Source organism: Perna viridis, chromosome 6 (genome assembly GCF_037379345.1).
Source record: "Perna viridis isolate PV_CMFRI_1.1 ecotype Kerala chromosome 6, ASM3737934v1, whole genome shotgun sequence".
NCBI classification, from domain to species: domain Eukaryota; kingdom Metazoa; phylum Mollusca; class Bivalvia; order Mytilida; family Mytilidae; genus Perna; species Perna viridis.
In genome coordinates, this window is record NC_142450.1 from 15,369,624 (window position 1) to 15,395,789 (window position 26,166).

Consider the following 26,166-nt stretch of genomic DNA (forward strand, 5'->3'; position numbering starts at 1 on the left):
TTGAACTTTGTATGAATGTTCCTTAAGGTATTCTCCCTGAACTGATGAGGAGATTTTTAATCCTTTGATTACATGGCCACTGTTACTGAAAATAGAACTTAGGGGTGGGACAACAGGTTTTAGCATATATCTCCAAAACTATTAGGTTAAACCAAATGCTGACTTGGTAAAAGTGTTTAGTTTGATCAAATCTATCTGTGGTCACATTTTCATGTTAATCTGTTAAGCCATGTTGGAATTATTGCCCTTTTTGAAATGTGCAGCCAAATGAAATCTATCTGTGATCACATTTTCATGTTATTCTGTTAAGCCATGTTAGTGTTATTACCCTTTTTGAAGTGTTCAACCTGATAAAATCTGTCTGTGGTCACATTTTCATGTTAATCTGTAAAGCCATGTTGGTGTTATTGCCCTTTTTGAAGCGTTCAGCCTGATGAAATCTGTCTGTGTCACATTTTCATGTTAATCTGTTAAGCCATGTTGGTGTTATTGCCCTTTTTGAAGCGTTCAGCCTGATGAAATCTGTCTGTGGTCACATTTTCATGTTAATCTGTTAAGCCATGTTGGAGTTATTGCTCTTTTTGAAGTATTCAGCCAGAAGAAATCTATCTGTGGTTACATTTTCATGTTAATCTGCTAAGCCATGTTGGAGTTATTGCTCTTTTTGACTGCATTTCTAGAAACACCTGAAATCAATAATTATGCTTCTGTGGCCAAATACCACACACTGCCCTCCAATTCTTACTAATGGATGGTCGTATTTAAGCTGCTCTCTGTTCAGCATTTTATCATAAAGAATGGTCGCTACGATAAACATGTATGACAGATTCTCCCTAGAAATAACGTATTGATGTGATACAATACATTGGTGATTAATTAACTCTGGGGAATAGGTCTATAAGATGTTAGTAAATGTGACAGTCTGACAGGAGAAATTACGACAAGTTAATTATTTAGTCCCTTAAAACAAAACACTGAAATTTGATGCAGCCATTCCAAATGGTTAGAGACAAAAGTCTGGTAATTAATAGAGACCAGGAAATGTTTATAGACAGTGTTGGTTTATAGAACAAGTTTATTATTCAGTTTCCACACAATGAGGACTAAAATATGGCTTGAACCAGTGATGTGATTAGAATTTTGAGAATGAGCCATTCTTAATGATCTTCAGAATTTCAATGGGCTATTCTTTAATATTCATTATAAAAGAATTGGAATTTGACAGGACATTTTCAGCAGAAATATGATAAGTGGGGCATAGCCACATCTTATGTAAATCACTGGGCTTCTACAGATAATTAGATTCCGTAGTTAATTATAGATAATTAGCGAACACCGGGAAAAGTTCTTAGATATAACAGTCCATGCAAAGATTTCAATATTCAGTCCTTCCAAAAAAGTACTGAAATTTGATAAAGCACTATATATGGTTAGAATCTAAAATCTTTTTGTTTCTTCCATGGGCTGGCCATTTATATTTCTTGAACGATAGCAATGGGTTAAATATTGACATAAATGGCCAGCGTGTGGTAAGACAATAATAAGATGGAGTTTTAGTGATTTATCTGGATTTTGATAGGAGTAGTTTCTTCATATATGTATTTTATAAAAATATTGTTCATTGTGGACATTTCGTTAGCTTTTAAGAGGCTGTTCATGTGAAAATCAGGCAGATCCTATGATATGGGTGGCACAGGGTAAATTTATCCCACTGAATGTTTTGCTCCAATGTAATGTATAGATCATATGTATGTCAAATAGTATAAAGTTTGTTTAAGAGTTATCTCCCTTCAATGAATTTCAATGCTTTCTCTGTATATCATTTCTATTTTAAAAAAAAACAACTTCCAACTTGGGGAATGTACTTGTGATATGAAATGGGTAAAAATGTTTTGAAAACAAGTTTTGTCATGTGCCACACACTGCCTGGTATTTGTATGGACTCTCTCTTAAAATGATGATGCTGATAAGTGCTACATGTTAAATGATACTGATAGTGAAAAGACTTTATCCTCATTTACATATCCTTATCCCCCATTCTATATCTAATGGAAAGGATTAGGGAAATTCCATTGACATATTTATAAAAGCCATAAAGATTAATTGTTTGAGTTTCTTTCATATATGTATAGAGTCTTCAGGACGGAAGCTAATTTCTGAGGTTTTTTAAGGAAGCTTGCATATATTGTCCTCCATCAACTCTGAAAATGAAAGAAATTGCAAGGTTGCAATTAGAAACATAGATTAATTTCAGACCATATCAATTAGGTATGAACTGAACTTTCTGGATGGATGTTTTTGAGGGGAAATAGAAATGAATACATTCGCACTGATAAGTAGCACAATACAAATATATCTATAAACAAAAAAAAGTTTTGAATCATCCCAATCATATTTGGTAATCAAACATTTTCTATTAATTAATGAACAGAAAATATAATGGAGTTCATTGAGGATGCTCCCTTTCATTTTTGTAACCCCCACAGGGAAAGTGGAGCATAAAAAACAACTTTCCCTCACCAAAATTGCAATCCTAGAACACTGCCTTATACTAAATTTGGTGTGCAGGCCTGTTGTGTCACTAGTGGGCATTCATGTTCACCGAATTTTTGTTTATCCAACAAATTCTTACTATGACCTTTACCTTTGAAAATCTTCCTTGAATGAAATTGTAGATAAGGACAGAAGTCAAGAAAACCAATCAGAGTCATCCATAGTTAATCAATCAATAAGTGTTTTTATTAGTATCCAATAAAGACATTTTACTTGCTTGTCTGAACTAACCATGTTAATTTTCTTTCAAGTCAATATTGTTGCATTCTAACATGCAATAAGCATATAATTTTGGTTTCGTCTTCTGGCATACAGGATATTTGACGGGAAATAGGTATGAGCTTTATTGCTTTGAATTTATAGAAGGGATTGGCTTGTCTACTGTGTAGGTACTAACGTTCTTGGTTTATGTAAGAGTCAGGCAGATCCAGATAGTATATATAGAGTGCAGGGTAGCCAAGGGATTTAGACCCTGGTATTGAATTCACAAGGTCAACACTGCTGTAGGTTCAAGCCCCACATGTGTCAAGGTTTCCAGGCACCTACCTTAGCAGAAGGGGGCGTGGAGACTGTTTCACTAATTTTCCAGTTTGGAATATTGGACTTTCCTCTTCCATAAGCCTGGTGACCATCGGATAAGTTTATATTTGCAAAATAATAACCTCAACCTTTGACACTAGCTCTACAGAGTTTGTGTTTATTGCTGTATTGTACATGTATATGTATTCACCAACATTTAATAAAACCTACATCCTTTCACCATTATGTAGAAAAAATGCATACATTTATAATGCTAAAATAATTTCAATGCAACCCTGATACAGTCCTATTTATACATGGAATGAAATGCACTGTAAAATTCTGCTGATATATTTTTTTGGAAAAAAATTCCTGCACATTTAGTGTTTAGTTGAAATTTAGACTTACAGCCAGTCAAACCTTTAGGAATAACATACAGCGGATACACAAATTTGCCAACAGAAAAAAAAAAGATGAATTTTCAGACTTAAAAAAAAAAACTTTACTTAATACTTTAAAACTTGTCGATGGTGTTACATGCCAAAAATTCTGTATGTTACTGAAATCTTTTTGGACCAGTTGAACAGAAATGTTTGTAGAAGAGCACCATTTGTTATTTGCCAGTCCTGATGGTGGAGAGATGGTCCTGCACAGAAACTGAAACATGGAAGAACAGTTCTGGACAAAAGGTTAAAGGTTAGTTGATGAATATTTAAAAACAGTTACTTCAGTGTTTGTAAACCCCCCCCCACATAGAGGAAGTTTTGGGGAATATAAGAATCACAGTCTGTCTCTCTGTACTACATATGTCCATTTGTCTTGTAGGCACAATTCCTTATTTCCCTTAGTATAGATTTAGAGGAATATACATTGAAAGGCTAGGGAACATTTGTAGATGGATGGAAGGGAAACAATTATTGTCTAATGCCTGCAGATGGGAAGTATCCAATCAAGGGTCTTTCATGTTCACATTTGGCAAGCCAAAGTTCTCATGAATCCATATATCTCTGGATGGGATGGTTTCCATTATTTCAGATGTGTATGAATAAAGATATAGTCTGGGATCCCTGTAAGGGCATTCTCATCCTGTCAGCTAGTGTGTCAATTTAACCATGTTGACCATGTTTGCAAGTGAACAAACAGGGGATGCCTATGGATTGAAACCACCTTTTTATTGGAAAATTTTAATATGTTGTGTAGTTTTTTTCTTTGGGTTGGGGCAGGGGTAGAAAATTGCCCAATAATAGCTGACATGACAATATGAATATGCTGCCATTAATTCAACAAAAAGGGCTTTCCCTATCAAAATCAAAGTGGTACTAGAAGTATTAATTTTGTGAGCTTAATTGCTTTCAGTACATCTAGTTCATATTTGTTTTATAATTTTTCACAAAATATGTAGGAAAATCCATGGAACTTCATTGATTTTAAAAGAAACAAAGCGTATTAAAATTCACTATTCCATGTAACCTGAAACCTATTTTTGTATCCTGAAGCTATGTAAAATTAAAAGAAATGTTCATTTCTAAAATTCAGCTTAATTCTTAAATAATAAAAAAAAATTCAAAATGTTAAATGCTACATCGATTATTTCTGTACCGTAGTGATCTATTTTTAATTATTCCTATAGACAAAGGGCTCGGGTTTTCATTTAATAACTGTGCAGGTAGTAGCTTTTTAGGAGGTTATTTATAGTTAGGGGGAGGGTTGGTGGCTTAAAATATTTTAAATAAGTTATTTTTGTTGTTGTATAAATTAGGCTTGAATTGGTGAGGACGGGATTTTCTATTTGTCTGCAGTTCTAAGCAACAAAAATGTGGATGTATAAATAGGCTTGAATAGGTGAGGATGGGACCTTGTATTTGTCTGCAGTTCTAAGCAACAAAAATTTGGATGTATAAATAAGGCTTGAATAGGTAAGGACGGGACCTTGCATTTCTCTGCAGTTCTAAGCAACATCTATATATTGGTTTCATATCCAGTCAATAAAATATCAGTTTTGTTAAGTGTTTGGTGTCAATTTTCTGTAATATATTTTTTTCCTTTTTTTCTCAAGCATTATCTTCGTAAAGTTGCAGAACTTTTCTTTTTTTTTCCCCAAAAACATTATCTTTGTAAAGTCACAAAACTGTTCATTTTTGTCCACAAACATTATCTTTGTATTGTCACCAAACTTTTCTATTTTTTTCACAAGCTTTATCTTTTTATATTTTTGAATTGTTTTTATCAGACCTATAAAAAAGTTCCCTGTTTTTGCTAATCCCACCGATTCTAATTTTATGTACCTACCCTAAAGTATTCTGGCCATTTCTCGACAAGCATTTTTAAAGTAGTAATGTGTCTCCTAATTTAACCAGTCAGAAGGTGTTGAAAAATTAAAAGTTTTGCTTACTTTCCGAACCAAGTTTTTTTTTTTTAATTTTTTCGTTGCTGTATGACTGCAGTGTAGTAGTTTGCTAAAGAAGAAATTATAGATTAATTTTTACAATTATTACTTTGTACATGTAACATCAAATAAATAAATTCTTGTCATTAGATTCATAATGGACTTCCATTATTATCCATGTGACCAAGATAGCGTGAGGTATTCTTTATTGAAAAAGCTTAAGGCCAAAATGACGAATTATTTCAGAAATTTTCTTTCGTCAGCAACTACAGAAAGTAAAAGATCCCCAGCTATTCTGTCTAATAATTTTCACTATTGATTTTTTTTCCCGTTAATAATTTGTTGGCTGAGGATAAAACATCTCCAATACTCTCTGTTCTGGTATTCTTTGAATTTCTCTCGTACACTGATTGTTATCAAGCGTAATTATTGTGATCGGATCCCGACCAAACATGGCATTTTATTTTATACGATTATAAAGGATTGTTCATTTTATGTTGTAAAGTTTTTTTAAGGTAAGAGATGACTTAGTAAAATGATTTGATTTATGCTGCATAATTCATAATGTTATTTGAGTAATAATGGTAGTTCTTAGGATAATTTCATTTTTTATAAAGACAGGCTTATTTTCCAGTCTTTGTTTTGAATGCAGACCTATCTCTTTATGTCTTTAAAAATTTGAATAATTATAAAAGGATATTTTAATGAGACATTTTTGGCAACAGAAAATATATAGGACTTTTATATCCACTTATAAAATGTATTTGATTTTGATAAATATACTGCTCAGCAAATGTCACTCTACTCTAAAAATAAAAAAAAAAAACATAACATTCTTAAACTTGAACAGCATTTGCAGAATGACAGTATTGATTTAAGTATCAGTCTGTGTAAGAATCGTGCAAATTCTGTAATATTTGATATACACCCAAAAATAGGCTATACATTTTTATTTTTTGTAAGTTTGTTGCTTTATAGGTCTTCATGATAAAATGTATAGTTATTTATTCCAATCTTTTTGCTCTTAGGAGGTAATCTACTTTGAAAATCCAACAGTTTCTATAGTATTTTGTGTCATTTACAATTTTACATTTCCCTTAATTTTGAATTCTACAGTACATTCTATATATTTTTATCGCCTATGAACAAGGGTTATTTGAAAAGCCACATGTTAATTTCTGTTTACTATAACATTTTAAACAAAATATCAAAAATAAAAATAATAAGGCTTTCCAGCTATGAATCGCATTTTGCATGATTTTTAGCTGGAGTGCTACTTAAAACAAAATGCAACATGTTGAAAGTTCTGAAATGTTAAACCTGTTTGAAAATAAAGTTATCCTCCTTTGAGTCGATATTCATATTTTCATCGTTGAAAGACTTACTGACTTATCAACCCATTATGATTATGATTAATTATTGAAGTGACATTAATGCTAGTGTTCAGTCAACCATATCATGTCAATAAATGGTGTAATTACTAAATATTCTGATATTGTTACAGACTGAAATGATAAACTGTTGCAGTAAATAAAATAGTTATCTTCATGGGATAGATATGTTTTTTTTGTAACTAGAATAACCATTACCCAATGAATTGCCTTTTAGATACATAACTGTAAAATTGATAAGTAGATTTAAGTACCAATCCATTAAAAATTCAGACACTGCCTATAGTAAAAGAGATTCATGGTGTAGAAAAATCCACAATAATTAATAAATAATAAATCAGTTTTATTTACAATCGGCATATATTACTAAATACAAAACAAAAACTGTGGTGAGATTTTTACCAACAGGATATTTAGACAAATAAAATTGTTTCTGTTTAGATGGATGTTCAATTTACCAAGATGAAAAAATCATTAAAACTACTTGGAAAGAAATTTTTAAAAGTGTCTGATTTAGACAGGTTTTGAGATTATTCAGGCTTTGGTTTAGACAGGTTTTTGGATTATTCAAGGTCTGGTTTAGACAGGTTTTTTTGATTATTTAGGGTTTGGTTTAGACAGGTTTTGCTGTATATAATGCATAGTTATCACAATATTCTGTTTACTGGAATTATCATACTTCATGTACTGTGAAAATACTTGAATTTGGGGACACTAATTTTCATGGATTAGGGAAGAAACACAAGTTCTTTGATTCTCGAATTTGTGGTTTTGAGGTTTTCAGTAAACACAATGGAAAATCTCCTTTTCATTGGGAACCATATTTTGTGGTTATGCCTACCTGCGAAAACCATGAACATTGGTACTTTTACACTAGTGTGGAAACTAATGGTCTAAAATCATATTTTCATCATTTATGAATTAGAGGTTTTCGTTGATAGGATTGTAGTTTATACCCATAAACAACCACTACCTATGTGTCTGAACAGCTCGGCAGATGTTTATAGAAAAGCAGCGGACACTAACCCTGCCAGTGCACCTGGTCTGTGCTCCCAGTTTTTAGTGGAGTCAGAGTTGTTCATTTCCTTTTGTTGCATTGTATGTATTATTTTGGTTACTTTATGTTCTTCGTTGTGTATGTCTCTTTTCTATAATATCAGGTCTTTTTTCATGAATTACATATTTTTTATTTCCACTAGAATAGGTTCCCTTGATTACTTTTGAATTCATTCTCATGAGTTAATAGTCACATGATAAGACAGTTCTATCTTGGTTCCTTTGATTACTCTTTGAACTCATTCTGAGCAACTCGGCTTGTGTTTCTAGAAAAGCAGAGGACGCTTACCCTACCGGTGCACCTGGTCCGTGCTCATAGTTTTTAGTGGAGTCTGAGTTGCTCATTTACTTTTGTTACTTTGTATGATTTTAGTTACTTTATGTTCTTTGTTGTGTATGTCTGTTTTCCATGTCTGGTCTTTGTCCCAGGATTGCATTCTTTTGATTACCGCTATAACCTTGGTTCCCTTGATTGCTCTTATGAATGATGAGACTTTCAAGCCCTACAAAAAGAAAACAAAATTTCAAACACTGCCTGATTCTTGCAGAGACTTGTACCTCTATCTATTTGTCTTAAACAGCATTAACTTCATCATATATTGACTAAACTTTCTATCCTCTTTACTTTAAACATTTAATCTATTTGTTTAGTTAATCGGATTGGGCTTTTGAGTTTTTCTGATTAGGGCTTTCGATGCTGTCATTGTTTGAGTGAAATAAATATTTTGATCTTTTTGTAAAACATTGTATTTATAGAAAAGTTAATACCATTTTTTTGTTTTAAACTGTATATTACCTACCCAAAAAGTTTTGTGATGTTTTTATTTATTGTGCAAAAATGTGACTGCCTTCACATTGTTATGATTTAAACTTGTATCGTTGAATTTTTAGGATTATTCTAAAACATTCAAACTTTTTAATCTTATTTTTGACTGAAATGAAAACATGGCTGTATTAAATGCACACAATAATTTCTAAATTTACAGTAGACTAAAAATTTTCTGTCAAATCCATCATTTATTTTTAGTATCTTCTAAATTTAAATGTAAAGTTGTGAGGGTTCTCATGCACATATGTGCAAGCTGATGTGTGCTAGCCTTTATCATAAGATTTAAGTGCTGTACTGTCAGAACTGGTCCTAGATTTTATTTTAAATCATGAAATTTAAGGTCCCTGGCAAAAGAAAAGAAAACAAATTATTTACCATACCTAGGTTTCAAGTTCAGTAAGATAAATTTGACCGGGAAAATATAGATTGAAATGTAAATTTGACTACCATACCTAATCCATGACACGGTACAGACAGACAGACAAAGGGATGCACACACTTAAAATTAGTTTGTCTCTCAATTAAATTGCCAATAGAAATTTTATTTTCTTTTCATGATCAAAGCTCTTTATGAAGACTTCATTAACAATTATTTGTAAACATGATATGAGATCTGATTATTGATTTATAGATGAAGAACAGCATTAGTGTATTTCCTTAGAAAACAAAGAAAAAGTTGTGGCCGCAGTCTCTTTTTACTAATAGGTCTCAACCAATGGTAATTGAAAGGAATTATGTCTACTGCCACTTTGGTTGGGAAACATATTATTTTTGCCCTGTCCGTCCATCCGTCTGTCTGTCTGTCACACTTGTATTTACAACTCATGAAAACTACTCCACCAAATTTCATTAAACTTTGCAGGTATATGTATATGGTAAGGATATGATGTATAGTTGTGCATATTACTAGGATTGTATGATCCACTTGATTTTGTGTGAGTTATACCCTGTTGATACTCATTTGTACTTTGGAACACGGGGAGTCATATGCTTTTGTTGGCCAAAACTATATTTAATTTCATATAAATTTTGAAAGACAATAAGACCAATCTTTTAAGTAATTCTTGTTTTTCCAAGCAAATTGAACTCTAAAGGCGAAGAGACAAAAATCCATATTCTTTACAAATGTTTTAAAAATGTATAGTGGTAAAAGATAATTTGGTACCTCACCCTCCACCCTCTTTTAATATTTGATTATAAAAATAGAACTGTACAGGCTACGATTGCTTGGGTGATATCAAGCCGTGCCTTGTGAAGCATTTTATTGAAAGTCATTCAGCAATAAACAAATTTTATTAAATGTAACAGTGCAGTTGATTCTAATTTTGTTGTCAAATAAAAGCAAACACCAGTGATAATGTTAAGTTAGAATAATTCTCCCATAGACTCTATTTAAAAGCAATATTAAAATGAAAAGATATTTCTACCTATCCTATTTATTATACAAGTGCAAAAAATTTTTAGTTATATATCGGTTTGGTGCTGTTGTTGTCTGTAGACACTTGGTTTTCATGCAATAACTTAAATAATAGTTGGTTGATCTATATAAAATTTTATAACAACGTTTCAATCCACAAAGAAGGATGGTTGGTAAAAATTTTGGGGGTTGTGGCCCCAACCATTTTAGAATTAGGGGCCTAAAAGGGGCCTTGAACAAGGATTTCATGGAATTTTAACAATGTTATACTCCAATAAAAGCATAGTAATGTCTATGATATTATACCACTATAATCTATACCACAATGGTCAGATTTGGTTAGGTTTTTTCAGTAAAATTTTAACTTTTCAGAAATTGGGGGCCAAAATAAGGGGACCAGAAACATGCATTTTCCTGATGTCCAGACAATAACTTGACTATTAGTGAATGAATCTTTTTGAAATTGTATTTCAAGGTGTCATACCACAAAAAGAAGACTTGGATTGATTACTGGGGTTGTGACTTGAGCCAAGAAAGGGTAAGGGGCCACAATTTTTTTTCTGATTTTTTGACAATAGCTTGTTTATTTCTGGTCTGATTTAGATTTTTTTTATATTGAATTCCTCATGAAAAAAAAAAATCCCTAGGCACATTTTTCAATCAGATTTCAGATATCTTTTGGTTTTCAAGTTATAAGGGTTCATTGGGGACCAACCACACCCCAAAGAATAGATTTACTTTTGCTGCAATTTTGAAATAATTTTTTATTTGGATACCACTTAAAAATCCCAGCCTAAATACGAGATCTTTAAGAAGTGTACTTAACATATTAACCATATCATTTATGGTTTTTGAGATAATGAGGTACAAAATGATCCATGAATGCACCCTGAAGCTGACCTTCACATTGAAACTGAATTTCAAAATATTGTGCAATATTGTATCCAAATGAGTGATGTATCCATAATAAAACTGTTAGTCCTTATGTTTTGTGTGTTAAAAACTAATATTGTGCCCATGCTTCCAGTTTTTAATGGAGTCCGAGTACTCATTTGCTTTTGTTACTTTGTATGTATGTTTTTAGTTACTTTATGTTCTTTGTTGTGTATGTCTGTTTTCCATGTCTGGTCTTTGTCCCAGGATTGCATTCTTTTGATTACCGCTATAACCTTGGTTCCCTTGATTACTCTTATGAATGATGAGACTTTCAAGCCCTACAAAAAGAAAACAAAATTTCAAACACTGCCTGATTCTTGCAGAGACTTGTACCTCTATAACCTTGGTTTCCATGGTTACTCTCTTCAACACTTTCTTCAAGTGAACAGAGCCCAGCAGGCTGTTGTATCAAATGCTGTGCTTGGCAATGTTTTTTTTTAAAGGTGTTTTAGGAAACGCACATTCTGTTTTGTTTTGCCTTATGTGTATCATACATGTATAAGGAAGATATTTAAGATGCAGGAAACAGTATTGAATTGTCTTTACCGTGTATAAGGGAAAATTAGATATGCACATTATTGTTAAAAGAATTATATGAGGAATAAATTGTAATGAACTTAGGTTTAGAACTGATATGAACCCTTTAATAAATTTAAATATTTTCTACATGGAACATATTCTGAAGCCCTGATACTTTTCAGTTTCAATGCGCAAGGAAATTCCTTATACAATAATACACCTATGTAAACTATTTTAAGCTTAGTTTACAAAATAGTGTTCACTTTATGATGTTGTGCATCTAAATTAAAGACAATTAGAGAGGAAATGGAAAATTAAAAGAAAGAAAGTATTTATATCTGTGTGAGTGTGTCTTTTTGTGGAAAAGGGAAGGGCTAAACAATCTATCTATTTGGTCCCATAAAAAATTGGGTCGAAATATTATTGAGTTGAGCTAGATTTTTTTTTTGGAAGGTGGGGGCATCAACAAAACATAGGATTTTAGACAGGTTTATTGCAAGGAGAGTTTCCAGTTTCCATGTATTAAAGAAACTGAGAAGTTCGGACTTAAAAATTTGATTGGTGAGGGGCTGACATCTGGGTTTTATCATGGGATTTTGATATCATTCTGAACCTGTCTTGCTTAAACAGCCCATTTTGTTCTTTTGACCATCTTCTACTTATAGGATGTAGCGGGGTTAGGGTAAAGGGGTTAGGGTAGAGGGGGTTGGGGAATGGGGATGGCCTATGTCCTTTAGGAGTTACTGCTATGTTACATTTCATAGCAGTTTTGTTTATCATTGTAATGGCAACATCAGTATCATTACACAATCATGGCTTATATTTTAAATATTAAAAAAGAGAATTTTCAGTTTGATTGGATGGTTCAATGATAAAAAAACAAAAATTCCAAATGGATGTTTCAATTGATTTTTGTATATAAATCTAATATTTTTATTTTTCTCTTTGCATGTTTAAACAGTGAAAGTCATCTATATATGATCAATACCAATTTAAGCAGCAGGATTATATGGGCTATGCAGAAAATACCATTCAATTTATCTGATTGAACTTCTATAGTAGAACCTATTTTCAACTGGACCTAGGCTAAAACCAACATCTTCTCAATTGGGGTACAACTTGTCAAAAAAAAAATTAAGATGCATGAGCTCTAATTCATATGTGGATTCATACCTTCCTCTAATTTGTTCTAGTGCCTGACTTGAATGAATAAGACCCTCGGGTCCAAAGGGGATTCAGTTTATACCAGTTTTACTGTAGTAACATTAAAATCTATAAGTACTCCCTGTTAAGGTATTTGAGTAAAATCAGTATGCAACATAGAAAAAAAAATGCTAATATTTTTCTAAGGATTTCTAATTTAAATGTTTCTGATTTTGTTTATAAAGCTCTTGGGATGTTTGTTTTCATGTTTTATACACCTGTAAATGTAAATTACCTGTAATATAAAAGTCCGATTTCACTTCCTACTGAAGTTTTATTGATGATCCTGAAGTGAAATATGTGAGAGACAAGTTTTATATGGAACGTTAACTACTTTGTCTGATTAAAAGTAAGAGTTTTGAGTTATTACATTAATATCATGATATTATTATAACTTAAGTATTTGAAATGTTTGATTGATAACCCTTTTTTGGTCAGAAACATTTTTTTTATTTAAAAAAAATGAAAAGCTATTTATTTTAATGATTTTTTGAAGCCTTCTCATTGAAGTTAAGGAATTTATGAATGAATGAATGTTGTAAAACTTTGTGCTGTTAATAATATTAAAAAATTGACAGATTTCCTTGTATGAATCTAAAAGTGTAGAAAGCTTTTTTTTTGGGGGGGTGGGGGTGATTGTACGTTATTTTGACAGATGATTTCGTTAATAGTGAAGTCAGCTATACTAATTATTATTTTTTTTATTTTATTTTTTACTCAATCATTAATTCTATTTTTGGGGGAAAAGGGAGGGGGGTTGCTAAGATTACATTGTTAACCACAGTTTAAGGTATATATATATGTATACTTTTTTGTACCAGTCATTTCCTCTATACATGATACCTATGGGTTCAGTTTTGAAGACTGAACATTTTATGGTATTAGTGGTGTCCGTTGTTCACACTTGGCACAATAACTGAAAATTCTGTCAACAATTGTTGTGAAATTTGATAATTTGTTTCTTTCTATTTATGTGAACTCCCTTTTGTTTTTGTTTTTTTTTATAAATTTTAACTTTTTAAATTTGAGTTATGAGGCTTACTTATTGTAAAATGGAATGATTTTCTGTTTTTTTTTATTTTCAGCTGGTAAATTTAGTTCTCATTTTTTTCAGGGCTTTTTTAATACATGTTAATGTAAAATTCTATCTGTATAATAACAGATGTTTGTTACATTTGTTAAGAATTTAAAAGAAAATAAGAAATGAAGAAACTGTCTTTACTGTGACATTTTACTTCAATATTTTTAATTTGTCATATTTTTTGGAATTCATCATATCAACATCAGTTCACTAAAAAGTCTTATCAGTCCATGGAATCCACTTGAGAGTAAGCATTCTTTTAGGATTCAAAGTAAAACCTTTTTTAACCGAACTCTGAATAAAACTTTAAACCAGACACTTGTTAAAGCCCCTTATATCAATTTGAATGTATTTTGAACCTTGGTAAACTAGTTACCTGTTTAAACTGAACACATTTTAAAGTCAAAATGGGTTCAGTTTAGACAGTTTTCAGTGTAATTTATTTTTTTTTTTGCAGGACTGGTGACATTATGCATGGTTCATGAAGATTATGACCAAGAATAAAAAGAATACCTATTTCTACATGGTGACCATTTCTGGCTTGTACTTTCTAATGGTTCTGTTGCTGCATAGTCGACTCCAGGTTGAAATTTGTAACACTGCCACGCAGGTTTTCCATAGGCATAACGAAACTACTACAGATAAAGTTATTTCTAGGCCTGTTAAAATGGAAATATTTAATTGGAAAAAGCCTCTGAAACATTCCAGTCAACATAGTTGTTATTTGCCCCCAGAAACAAACCAGTTTTCATTCCAGACGGTAGAGGAAGATTTATTTTACCTTTATTCAGCATATCTAGACACAAGATTGAATGCGACCTATATTCGGATAATGTCCATTTTGTTGCGAGGGAAGAAGGATCATATTGTAATAACCTGTTCTGTCATGGGAAATAATAACAAATTGATCAAAATTGTGGCAGAGAAATATGAGATGTGTGAAAACCATAATAAAAAATATGGTGGCTGGATTATGTCGTGTTTGATCCCGAAGAGTATTCCCAATCCATGTAATGTTACTATCAGTTTACGCAGGATATCTGATTCGTCACCAGAATCCCGTAATATAACATTAAATCTTATTCGTCTAGACCCAGGATCAGTTCAATCAGAATATGCTGTTTGCATCCCGCCATTATTTGGGAATGTTAATTCATCACGTTTGATCGAGTTTATGGAGATTACAAGATATTTTGGTGCTGAAAAATTTATTTTTTACTCTCTAGGCATTCAAGATCAGAGAAGTAATTTAGCATTAGATTATTATACGAATAAAAGTTTAGCTTCCGTTATACCATGGAAATTACCAGAGAATATTAAAGATGCCCATATATGGTATCATGGCCAATTAATCGCACACAATGATTGTTTATATAGATCAATGAGTTTAACTGATAAGTTAGCAATTCAAGATATTGATGAATTGATTGTTATGCATGATTGGTCAAAATATTGGCATCAGACGCTGTCACAAATGCTAACTGGTAATGTTGTAGGACTTGGGATATATAGTGCATTTTTTGACACTACCGCAAAAGGGGATGTTCTAAGTTTTAGTAGTATTAAACGAACAAAAATGTTGAGTCGTTTTCGAACAAAGGTGCTAGTCAAACCCACTGCCATATTTGAGATTGGTATTCATCATGTTAGTAAGCCATTGTTAGAACATTATAAAATAATGGCTGCTGACGTGTCAAAAGTCATACTTCATCATTACAGAGGGTGTTTATCAAATTATGGGATGAACTGTAAAGCCTGGATAGAGGATCGGATAATGAAAGAAAAATATGGTGCTGTAGGGAAATCCATTCTACATGTCCGTGCCATAGTTGATAAACTTAATAGTATTCAGTTTAATTTAACAGATGATGCTCAAGTTGTTATTGTTCAATAAATTTGTTTTTTAAAAAGTTTAAAGATTGTCGTTTTGAAAAAAATGGTAAATATTTCTTGCCTTTTTCGACTTCTTCTGATTTTTGCCCAAATCTTGTGAGATTATAAAACACACAATAAAGCAGTCTTTATCAGAGAGCTTATTGTTGTATGGATTTGTGATTTGACTTCCCAGATTTTAGAAATCCAATAATCAAGGAGTCATATTAAATGTATTTAAGAGACTGTTTCTCATACTTTCTATTCATTTAAAAATCTAATGATTTGTGATCAAAAGCTTAAGTTATGGATTGTCTATATTCAATATATCACAGGGAATGTCCACAAATCATTTGTATACACCTCTACTTGCAGAGTAGGGTATATATAGTGATAAGAACCTTTGTTTTTCTGTCAATATTTCCTTCCTTCCATTACCTTTCTCTTATCCATTACTTCTCCATTACCAAATTCGAAATTCATTGCAACTTTCATAGAAACTTTATTACATACTGTAAACACATTAATTTTTTACTAATTTTTCCCTATTTTCATGGTGCACAGAAACCTTGAAAAATAGTACCTGGGAATATATATGTTCCCCTTACAGAATCTTAGAAATAATAATACGTTTATAGTACTCCAATTGTGTACCTCCTGTTTAAGTTGAATATGGGGACATGGGGGACCCATCTCTTATTTGTTACTCCTTCTATACCGCTGAATAGAATTAAATGAAACTTTCACGGAATCTTAATTACATTTTTCATCGTGTAGCTCTTGTTTTAGATTGTGATCCAAATCTGTATGGAGATCAAAAGATACATGTTATCAAATGCATGAGTGGGAGATTCAAGTAGCGAGCATTGCACACAATTTTTCTAGTTTAAAGTTATCTATTGAGATCATCCAGTTAACCAACACCATTTGAGCAATTAGTTGAAAATTATGAAAAAAAAAACTTCCCATATGTGTTGAGGTATATGCTGTTTCAGTTTTTAGTGGAGTCCGAGTTGCTCATTTGCTTTTGTTACTTTGTATGTATGATTTTAGTTACTTTATGTTCTTTGTTGTGTATGTCTGTTTTCCACGTCTGGTCTTTGTCCCTGGATTACATTCTTTTGATTACTGCTATAACTTTGGTTCCCTTGATTACTCTTTCAGTGTATTATGTATATATTATAGTTATGTGGTTGAGCAAAACTTCATTTTGAAAATAGCAACCAATAATGGAGAAACTGGTTATTGTGAATAAACAAAATATAATCACATGTGCCAAGAACACATTGAAAATTAATTTTTCCGCATACTCTCTAAATTAGGCATTCTTTGACACTGGTTATCATATTGTGGTTATTCACTCTTTCATATTTATTATATTATCATTAATTTAGCTTGGAATGATTTAGAACTTTACATTCTAACTTAACATTCTGCAACCTGTCCTGTGGTCTGAGGGTTTCCTCGTCGTTCATTGAAGACCAATGGGTGGCCGACATTTTCATCCCAGTGGGGTGTTGTCTTTTTGACATATTCACCATACCTCTTCTCGTTATATTTCATAACTGACTTGGAAACAATATATACTTGTTCATAAATTATAATGGTCAAAACGTGGAAAAACTGCTTATTTCTGGTAGCATGTTATATTTCTTGTTAATACCTAGAATTGGCAAGTAGAATTTAAAATATAAATTTTCTCATAAAATAACTAATATTGCACCAAGTTTGATATTCAGATAATTGAACAGGAGTATATTTCTAGCTACAGATATTTAAACATATTTGGATCTGTGACAAGTTTGAAATTTCTGGCATCTGTATATGTATTGTTTTGTTTCACGTTCAGTTTACTTTTATGTTGCTGGAGTATATAAGGGCAACTATTTTGCTGTACCTGTGAATAATGTTGTTTTGGGGTCAGCTGCAACCTGCCCTGTGGTGTATGGGTTTCCTGGTCATTCATTGAAGACCCCTGAGATGGTCCTGAGCTGACATTTTTTATCCCATTGAGGTTGTTGTCTCTTTAACATATTCACCACATCCGTTCTCCTTAAATTATCATTAATAATGAGTACAGTGAAACCTTTATATACAAATCCTTTAATAAACCAAAAATTCTGTCAAAACCAGACAATTTTTAAAGTCCCTTTGTATCAATTTAAATTTATTTTAAAGCTATTTAACACCTGTCTTAAATGAACAAATTTCACAGTTTAAAAGGGCTAAATTTGGACAGGTTTTACTGTATATACCTTCATATTAAAGACATGTACTGTTTCAACATGTGCATGACTGTTTTGTTTCAACATTTGGTTGACTGTTCTGTTTTAACATTTGCTTGGCAGTTCTGTTTCAACATTTGCATGACTGTTTTGTTTTAACATCTTCGTGACTTTTCTGTTTCAACATCTTCATGACTGTTCTATTTCAACATTTGCTTGACTGTTCTGTTTGAACTTTTGCATGATTGTACTGTTTCAACATTTGCATGATTGTACTGTTTCAACATTTGCATGACTTCTGTTTCAAGATTTGTGTGACTGTTTTGTTTCAACATTTGCATGACTACTGTTTTAACATTTGCATGACTGTACTGTTTCAACATTTGCATGACTGTTTTATTTCAACAATTTTTAAAGTCCCTTTGTATCAATTTAAATTTATTTTAAAGCTATTTAACTCCTGTCGTAAGTGAACAAATTTCACAGTCTAAAAGGGCTCAGTTTGGACAGGTTTTACTGTATATACCTTCATATTAAAGACTTGTACTGTTTCAACATTTGCTTGACTGTTCTGTTTCAATATTTGGTTGACTGTTCTGTTTCAACACTTGCTTGACTGTTCTGTTTTAACATTTAGTTGACTTCTGTTTCAACATTTGATTGACTGTTCTGATTCAACACTTGCTTGACCATTCTGTTTTAACATTTGCTTAGCAGTTCTGTTTCAACATTTGCATGACTGTTTTGTTTCAACATCTTCATGACTGTTCTGTTTCAACATTTGCTTGTCTATTCTGTTTCAACATTTCCATGATTGTACTGTTTCAACATTTGATCATCTGAATATAGCTGAAATATTGCTGCTCGGACGTTAAACCCCAACAAAAAAAAGTTTCAACATTTGCTTCACTGTGCTGTTTCAACATTTGCATGACTGTACTGTTTCAACATTTACATGACTGTTCTGTTTCAGCATTTGCATGACTGTTCTGTTTCAACATTTGCATGACTACTGTTTCAACATTTGCATGACTGTTCTGTTTCAGCATTTGCATGACTGTTCTGTTTCAACATTTGCATGACTACTGTTTCAACATTTGCATAACTGTTTTGTTTCAACATTTTTTTTCCTGTTTTAAGCTGGGTAAAGAATATACAAATCAATGCTTTGGACTTTATACTGTTACTTGGCGATTAGACAGCATTATTCCACCTTGAACTGTCTACATCTTGAATAATTAATACAAAATAAAGGATTTCATATATGTACAGACAGGTAAAGGATATCTTAGCAAGTCATGGATATTAATGTCAGACCAACTCATTGATATGTGGTGCTGGGAGTCCTTTAATTAAAGGGTCTTTTAAAGGAAGCTGGATGAAAGTGTTTCTGGGGTAATTTTCAGAACATACACCCTAAGACAAACTGTAGTGCCTATAGACTGTTAAGGTTATTAGAAAGAGATATTAAAATACTACAGCCTTTTGATCTAAAGATTGTGTTCAGTTTTTTTTAAGACAGATGATCTGATCTGACAGGTTTGAAATTAGTGAAAGTAAGTTTTTGGGTTTACACATAGTTAGATTTACCAGGTAGGGTCTGGTTTCTTCAGGGTCTAGTTTCTACAGAGACTTGTTACTCCAGGGTCTGGTTTTTGTAGGGTTCTATTGTACTGAATCTTACAGTTGGTTATTGTATTTTTCAGTTTAGCCTTTATAATCATGGGACACCAACAGTGATGAAGATGATACTGATGAAGACAGGGTGATACCATTAAACCAAAACAAATTTTGTGTTTGTATAATGGTATCACCCAGTCATTGTTGGCATTGTGGTTGTCATCATTGGCTTCCATTAACTTAAGTTTATGTACAAAAACTTACGCAATCTTTTTAAATTTTTATCACATTGTTCATAGGGACATGATGGTGGGCCCTAAATCTTTTTTAGGGTTTTGCCTCACCTCTTTTGGAAATAAGGGGCTAAAAGGAGGAAAGTAGTTGATATAGAAAGCTTATTTTCGATTTGATTTTTTATGATTCATATGTCAACCTGTTCCTTTTGAAATTCTGTTTGGAAAAAATTTTTACAGGGTAGGCTTATCTTTTTCTGTTTTGGAGTTAAAGGGTGTACAGAATTGGATAACACCACGCAAAATAAATCAACTTTTTAATTTTTGATCTGATTTTAGGTTTTATGTTTATTGGATTCCATATGAAAATTCCTGCTTGAAGTATATTCAAATTTCAGATATCTCTTTTGGTTTTTGAGTTATATTAGGTCAAAGAGGCTGCTCCCCCCCAAAAAAAAAACCAAACAAACAAACAAACAAAAAAACAAAAAAAACCAAAAAAAAAACCGAAATTGTTTTGTTTTTGGTTTGATACAGAAAATGTTTTATTAGATTTCAAATTTTGTGCTATATTGTGTGCAAACTATTTGTTCAGGTGTGGATCCAAGGACTGGAGTACCGGGCGTACACCCCCCCCCACTACATCGGTAAGAAAAACATTTTTCACCACAAGTTTAACCCCATAATATTTTTTGCCTTGCTTTGCTGGCATTTAATTCAGTTAATGCCCCCCTAAACTCAAATCCTGGATCCGCCCCTGTTGTTTCCAAAATGAACTGTAAGTCCTTATGCTTAATAGTGTCAAAAACTGATATTGTGTCAACATTTGCCCTTATGCTGTTCAAGGTTCGATTACTGTGCTGGTACCTTATACCAAGCTCTACAGAGTTCTTTATTATTCTATTGATTAAAGCTGTAGAAATCTGATCTTACTAATAACTCATAATTTGCTTGAATTGACAGATTATTTCAAATTCCAAATATTTGATTTTGAGATAATTACAGAAAATCAAATTTTATGTTTATTTTGCGTGCAATGTAAATATTCTGCATGGAAAATCTTCAGAATTGTGTCATTGTCATTATCAAATTGTCATTATATTACACCCCCCCCCCCCCAAACAAAAAAAACAAACAACAAAAACAAAAACAAAAAAAAAAGCACTAAAATTATCAATTAAAAATAAATTAAAGTAGCTTGGATGAAACATATATTATTCCGATACTATGCTTCTATGTTGATAACTCCTGCAAAGTGGGAGATATATTATTGATATTCATACTATCTGCCCATTCAAAAATTCTCAGTTCTGTCTCAGACTAATTAAACAAATTCTTTATCTCACTAAGCCATTTTATGCCTCCTATTTTGGTTTTTGGTCATCTGACTGATTTATGGGGTTTCCTATATAGTTTCCAGAGAGGGGTAGGGGGTTGCACACACCACCTAGTAAGCTTTGCCCACAGTTTTTCTAGTGCTCTTGCAATGAGAAGAGGATGCAAAGAAAGTTTTCCTGGTCCCATGCTGAATTCACACTTCTGACAAGACATTTTAATGATTATTCCATAATTAGGTCAAATTACTTTGCAAGTGATCACCTATCCTTCTGAGGAAGGACAATATGGTGGTTGAAATTTTTACAAAATTTTAATGATGATAGAAAAGGCAAAAGCAGTGACATAGAGAAAATATTGTGCTTCAGATTTTAAATTGGAGTAGTGACATAGCACTTAGTTCTCAGCATAGAGTATATATACCTTGAACTCTTTATTGGTTTCAAAATTTATAATCGCCTTTATAAAAATGTATTTAGAATTTTAAAAACTTTTTATTGCATCTTTATGTCAATTTTATGGCGTATGTAAAGTTGCTGTTTTAATGATGGCTAAAGATTAGTAATATATCTCTGGGTTAAGTACCATTCTGTGTAAGAATCAGGCAAAGGGGGCACAAAATTTTGTTAACTACTTGTTTTATTTTGCCTCAATTATATTCAATACATCTAGAAAATAACCAAAAAAATATTTAAATTTATACTGAAGCATCTGTGACTTAGACATTTTTTTCACAGCTTATAATTTCGAAAAAAGTATGGGTACATTTTCCTGTCATATTTCTATAGTTCATTTCAACTTAACTTGACCTATGATTATCTGAAAAAGGCGAAAGTTACAAACACTTTAATGGCTATTTCTGGAAGCTTTGAGGTATAAGTTTTTGAATAATGCAATAAAATCATTTTTTCTGCATTTGCCATAAACATTCATTTTGCCTGATTTTATGATAAAGAAGTACTTAATTGTCTTTGCAATCTTCCTTGTTGATCTGTTACAATGGCTTTTAGAGAATGACCAATTTAATATCTTCAGACATGTACCCATCTCCTTATCCATATCTTCTTCTACACCTCTGAATGTAATTTAATGAAACATTCACAGAATCTTAATTACATATTCCCTTAGTTTACTTCCCGTTTTAGATTTGTTTCCAAATCAATTTGGAGGTCAATAGGTGCATGCGATGGAATAGGGGCGCGGAGCATTACACTTTCGTGAGCATTGCTCACAATTTTTCTAATTTAAGATATTAAAAAGGGACACAAAGATAGCTTATTGCAGAGCTCAACAGAACTAGCTTCAAAGCTATTGGAAGTAAATTTTGCAGAAAATCATGACTCCAAGCAAAATATATAAATTATTTGGACTTTTTGAGGAGTAAATTTGAGTAAAACATTTTTTTTTTATTTTGAAGGGGGAAGGCATATGCAACTTTTTTGGGGGATAAGAAACACAATTTGCTGTATATTAAAAGTGCTTAAAATATTTTAAGCTCCTATTTTAACCGTTTATGATATTTTTTTTTGCTTCCATAGGTTCATGAGTATACTTGTATAGGATGCTTACCCTGCCGGTGCACCTGGTCCATGCTCCCAGTTTTTAATGGAGTCCAGGTTGCTCATTTACATGATATTCTGGTTATTTCATAATCTTTTTTTGTATGTGTATATTTTTCCTGTCTAGTCTTTATCCTTGGAAGACTAAGCTTCAAATACTTTTAGCTTCTGTGAAGTTAGTTTACACACATGTAAATGGTCATTTGAGAGTGTAACATTTATGACATGTAGTTTGCAGATCAAACATTAAAGTGATACTTCAGTGTTGAACAATCCAGAACACATTTCACAGTTTTCAAGTACTCTAATCCTGGTGTATAATGTTTAATTTATGAGATAAAAGTGTGATTTAACTGAATTTCTCCCTTCGTGTCATAAATTGCTATGTTTATTTTGCTGTAATCCTTTTGAGGCGGTCAAATTTGTTGATTATTTGCAAGGTTTGGCATTTTTGTTTGAAATATTCAGGGTATTACATAATCATCATGACTAAGAAAATTCAAACTGAAGAACAGGTCTATCTAAAAATCAGGCGGGCCTTAAAAAAAATAACTGATGCAAAAACAAAATTTTGTCTAAATGTTTCCCAACTGATTGCACTATGGAAATCTCTATACACTTTATTATGCAAATTGGTTCAATTCAAAATTACTTATACCATAATTGTTCATGTAGCATGCATTATTAGGCTGACTGCCCAAGGACTGGTAGAAATGCATGGATTGGTAATAATACTCGGAGCTGCAGACTAGGGTATATTCAATGTTTAAGGCAATGTCACTTCTTATGAGCTGTCAGATTTTTTAATGATACCTTCTACATTTTCTACATAAGCAACTATTGTGTTTATTTCATTGAAGAATCGATCTGTAGAGGGCACTTACGTGTGATAATGCCCATTACATTATCATTTGTTATTTCATATCTCATTGGTCATTCTTAATTCTGCAGTAAAATTTCCATCAGTCATTAATTACCATGTTCTGATAATGACCACAAAATAGGTCATTATTAGAGCATTTCACAAAAATTACCAACTTGGGAATTTAGAGTTATGTCCCTTGAATAAAACCCTGTAGTGATTAAGATGCATTGTAAACATGGCCAAGCAAACAAGTCTGCTGCTTCCAGCTTCAGATTCCCTGATTTTTCTGATGGATTTGTTGGATGGGAGCATACATTTTAACAAACTTAAATTTTCCATTATTTTTGTTCATTTTAAATATTTTAAATACTTTATTCCTAGGTTAAAAGTAGAGGAAAACAATTAAGAATATGATTGGTCAATGAAATAAGCATAATATTTGTTGATAAACTAGTGAATATTGTGATATAGACTGCTCGTAGGACATTGGTATCGACTACAACCACATTTCTATGTTTTAACCAATTAAAATGGCTAATTCTTCTCTTATATGAAATAATAATATTGTCTCTCTTCAATTATTACTCTTTAGATCCGTTAACAAATTTTCCATCGAAATTTTTGTCAGTTTTGTTACTTTGATGAAGATTTTTGACCATGTAAACCATGTTAGATAAACTGCATATTTATGATGCAAAATCTTCAATATGGTCTCTGTAGACCCATTCACACAGGTACATTTTCCAACTGAATTTTTATATATATATTAAAAAATATATATTTTGATTAAGTTTATTGACCGTGTACATCTATAACAAAATCTTTTGACAAAACAACTTGACAGACTTTGATACATTTCAATTGAATAGAACTCCATCCTATTTTTTAATTGACTTCAAAATGAGTTTTAGAGTTTAAAAAAAAAGCTAATAGCAGGTGCTTGATTGATCTCCTCTCCATGCATTTTGATTACTTGTCTTGAACTTTGATCATATAAAAAGGCAAGATTGATTACATTTTCTTTGACTGAGTTTTCATCAAAAAACTTTGAAATGTTGATGACTCACTTTGATCTTGTAAACATGCCTTTATTGTTGTAAATTATTGCTTCAAATGTGTTTTAAGATTTGTTGTAGATATTTCCACAATAGCAAGTTCTGCATTTAAAATTGTATATTCATGATGATTGACATGCTGCCTGAATCTGAAAAAAGAGTTGTAGCCTGGTACTTACACATTGTCACAACTTAACTGTGTCAATTATCAATGCATGTCAAAGAGAATATGATAAGTCAAATGTAAACACAATATATTGTGCACCTGAGTGGTGCATGTATGCTTTAATTGCCTATGACCTCTTCATGATTTAAGGAGGTAGACCCAGGGTAAGGGACATAACTTTTGGAATTAGTGATATGTTTGTACCATATTCAATTTCACCAAAGCCTTTCAAGCTTTCCTCTGAAACTGAATGAAATCAGTCCAAGTTACTTTGATGTTTACATGAGATTGATGTAAAATGGTGAACACAAACGTTCAAATGATTTGTAAGAGTTGTGTCCCTTACCCTAGGTCTACCTCCTTAATAGATGCTTTTGAAAAAATTGGATTCCAAGGATTGAAATATTCTTTTTCTCAAGTTTTTCACTTTTTCTTTGTTGACAATGCAATTTATTTATTGATTGTCATGTAGTGCTTGTTATATATTGGGATATCTTATGGTTTATGTGTGTCTGTCTGTACTTTTGTCACAGCGACTGTCCAGAAAATTTACTGACAATTAAAAAATTCCATTAACTTCTACGAAAATTATTTTATTACTCAATAACTTGGGAGCTTAAATTCATTTGATTATAATTATGATAGTCATGTAATGGAAGGTATGAACATGCGGAATTTACATCCCAGTTGGTTTGTTGCCTCTTTGACATATTCATGATACCTATTCTGGTTATATTTGTGAAATGGTCTTGAGGGGAACAGTAAATCTATTATACATAGGCAAATATTTTTCATGTAAAATTCATGTTAATCAAGCTTCACATGAAATTTATGTGAACTTCACATGAATTTCATGTGAAGGCTCAATTCACCTGAATTTCACATGAACTCTGTCACAAAGTTTACTTGCTCAATTGAGGTGAAAATCATGTGAAATTCATGCAAAAATTATATGAAATAATTTTGCCTGTGTACTGAGGCCTAAGGTATACATGTAGCTATACAATTATCTGAGGTATTCCCAAAGGTAAAAGTTTGTGTCAGGGGATAATAAATTTACTGATTCCTGAATGAACAGTTGACAAATGTTTTATTATACTGAACCATTATATTGTCATCATAATCCAGAACTGAATAATGCCACAATGATTGTTGATTTTTGTCTAATTACGCTGTATGGATTTTAACATTGTTCAGGGATAAACCCCAAGCATATCTGAAAATTATTTAGCTAATGAATCAGAAGGGAAACAAGTGAACCATGAGTACAGCACTGCTACCCTGATCAATAGTTAAAAAAAAAAAAAAAAAAAAAAAAAAAAACTGTTGACCAGTTAGATCTTGAG

General features: G+C 32.0%; 2 protein-coding genes across 3 annotated transcripts in view; both read left to right on the plus strand.

Moving 5' to 3' along the window:
- LOC148613816 (activating signal cointegrator 1 complex subunit 3-like) overlaps window positions 1–26,166 on the plus strand; it is a 204,081-nt gene that overhangs the window by 65,469 nt on the left and 112,446 nt on the right. The gene's annotated exons all lie outside the window — the stretch shown is intronic.
- LOC148613818 (beta-1,4-galactosyltransferase galt-1-like) lies at window positions 5,802–15,807 on the plus strand. 2 transcript variants are annotated; one of them, XM_088587465.1, is made up of 2 exons: window positions 5,802–5,973; window positions 14,348–15,807. In XM_088587465.1, the coding sequence occupies exon 2, from the start codon at window positions 14,372–14,374 to the stop codon at window positions 15,782–15,784; it is 1,413 nt and encodes a 470-aa protein (XP_088443591.1). In that variant the 5' UTR covers window positions 5,802–5,973; window positions 14,348–14,371; the 3' UTR covers window positions 15,785–15,807. The 2 variants fall into 2 exon arrangements, with proteins under 2 accessions (XP_088443591.1, XP_088443590.1); XM_088587464.1 differs by lacking the exon at window positions 5,802–5,973 and adding an exon at window positions 13,045–13,158.

Bases quoted from the DNA above. Each gene is read 5' to 3' on its own strand.
- LOC148613818 (XM_088587465.1), top strand. From the start codon at position 14,372: ATGAAGATTATGACCAAGAATAAAAAGAATACCTATTTCTACATGGTG.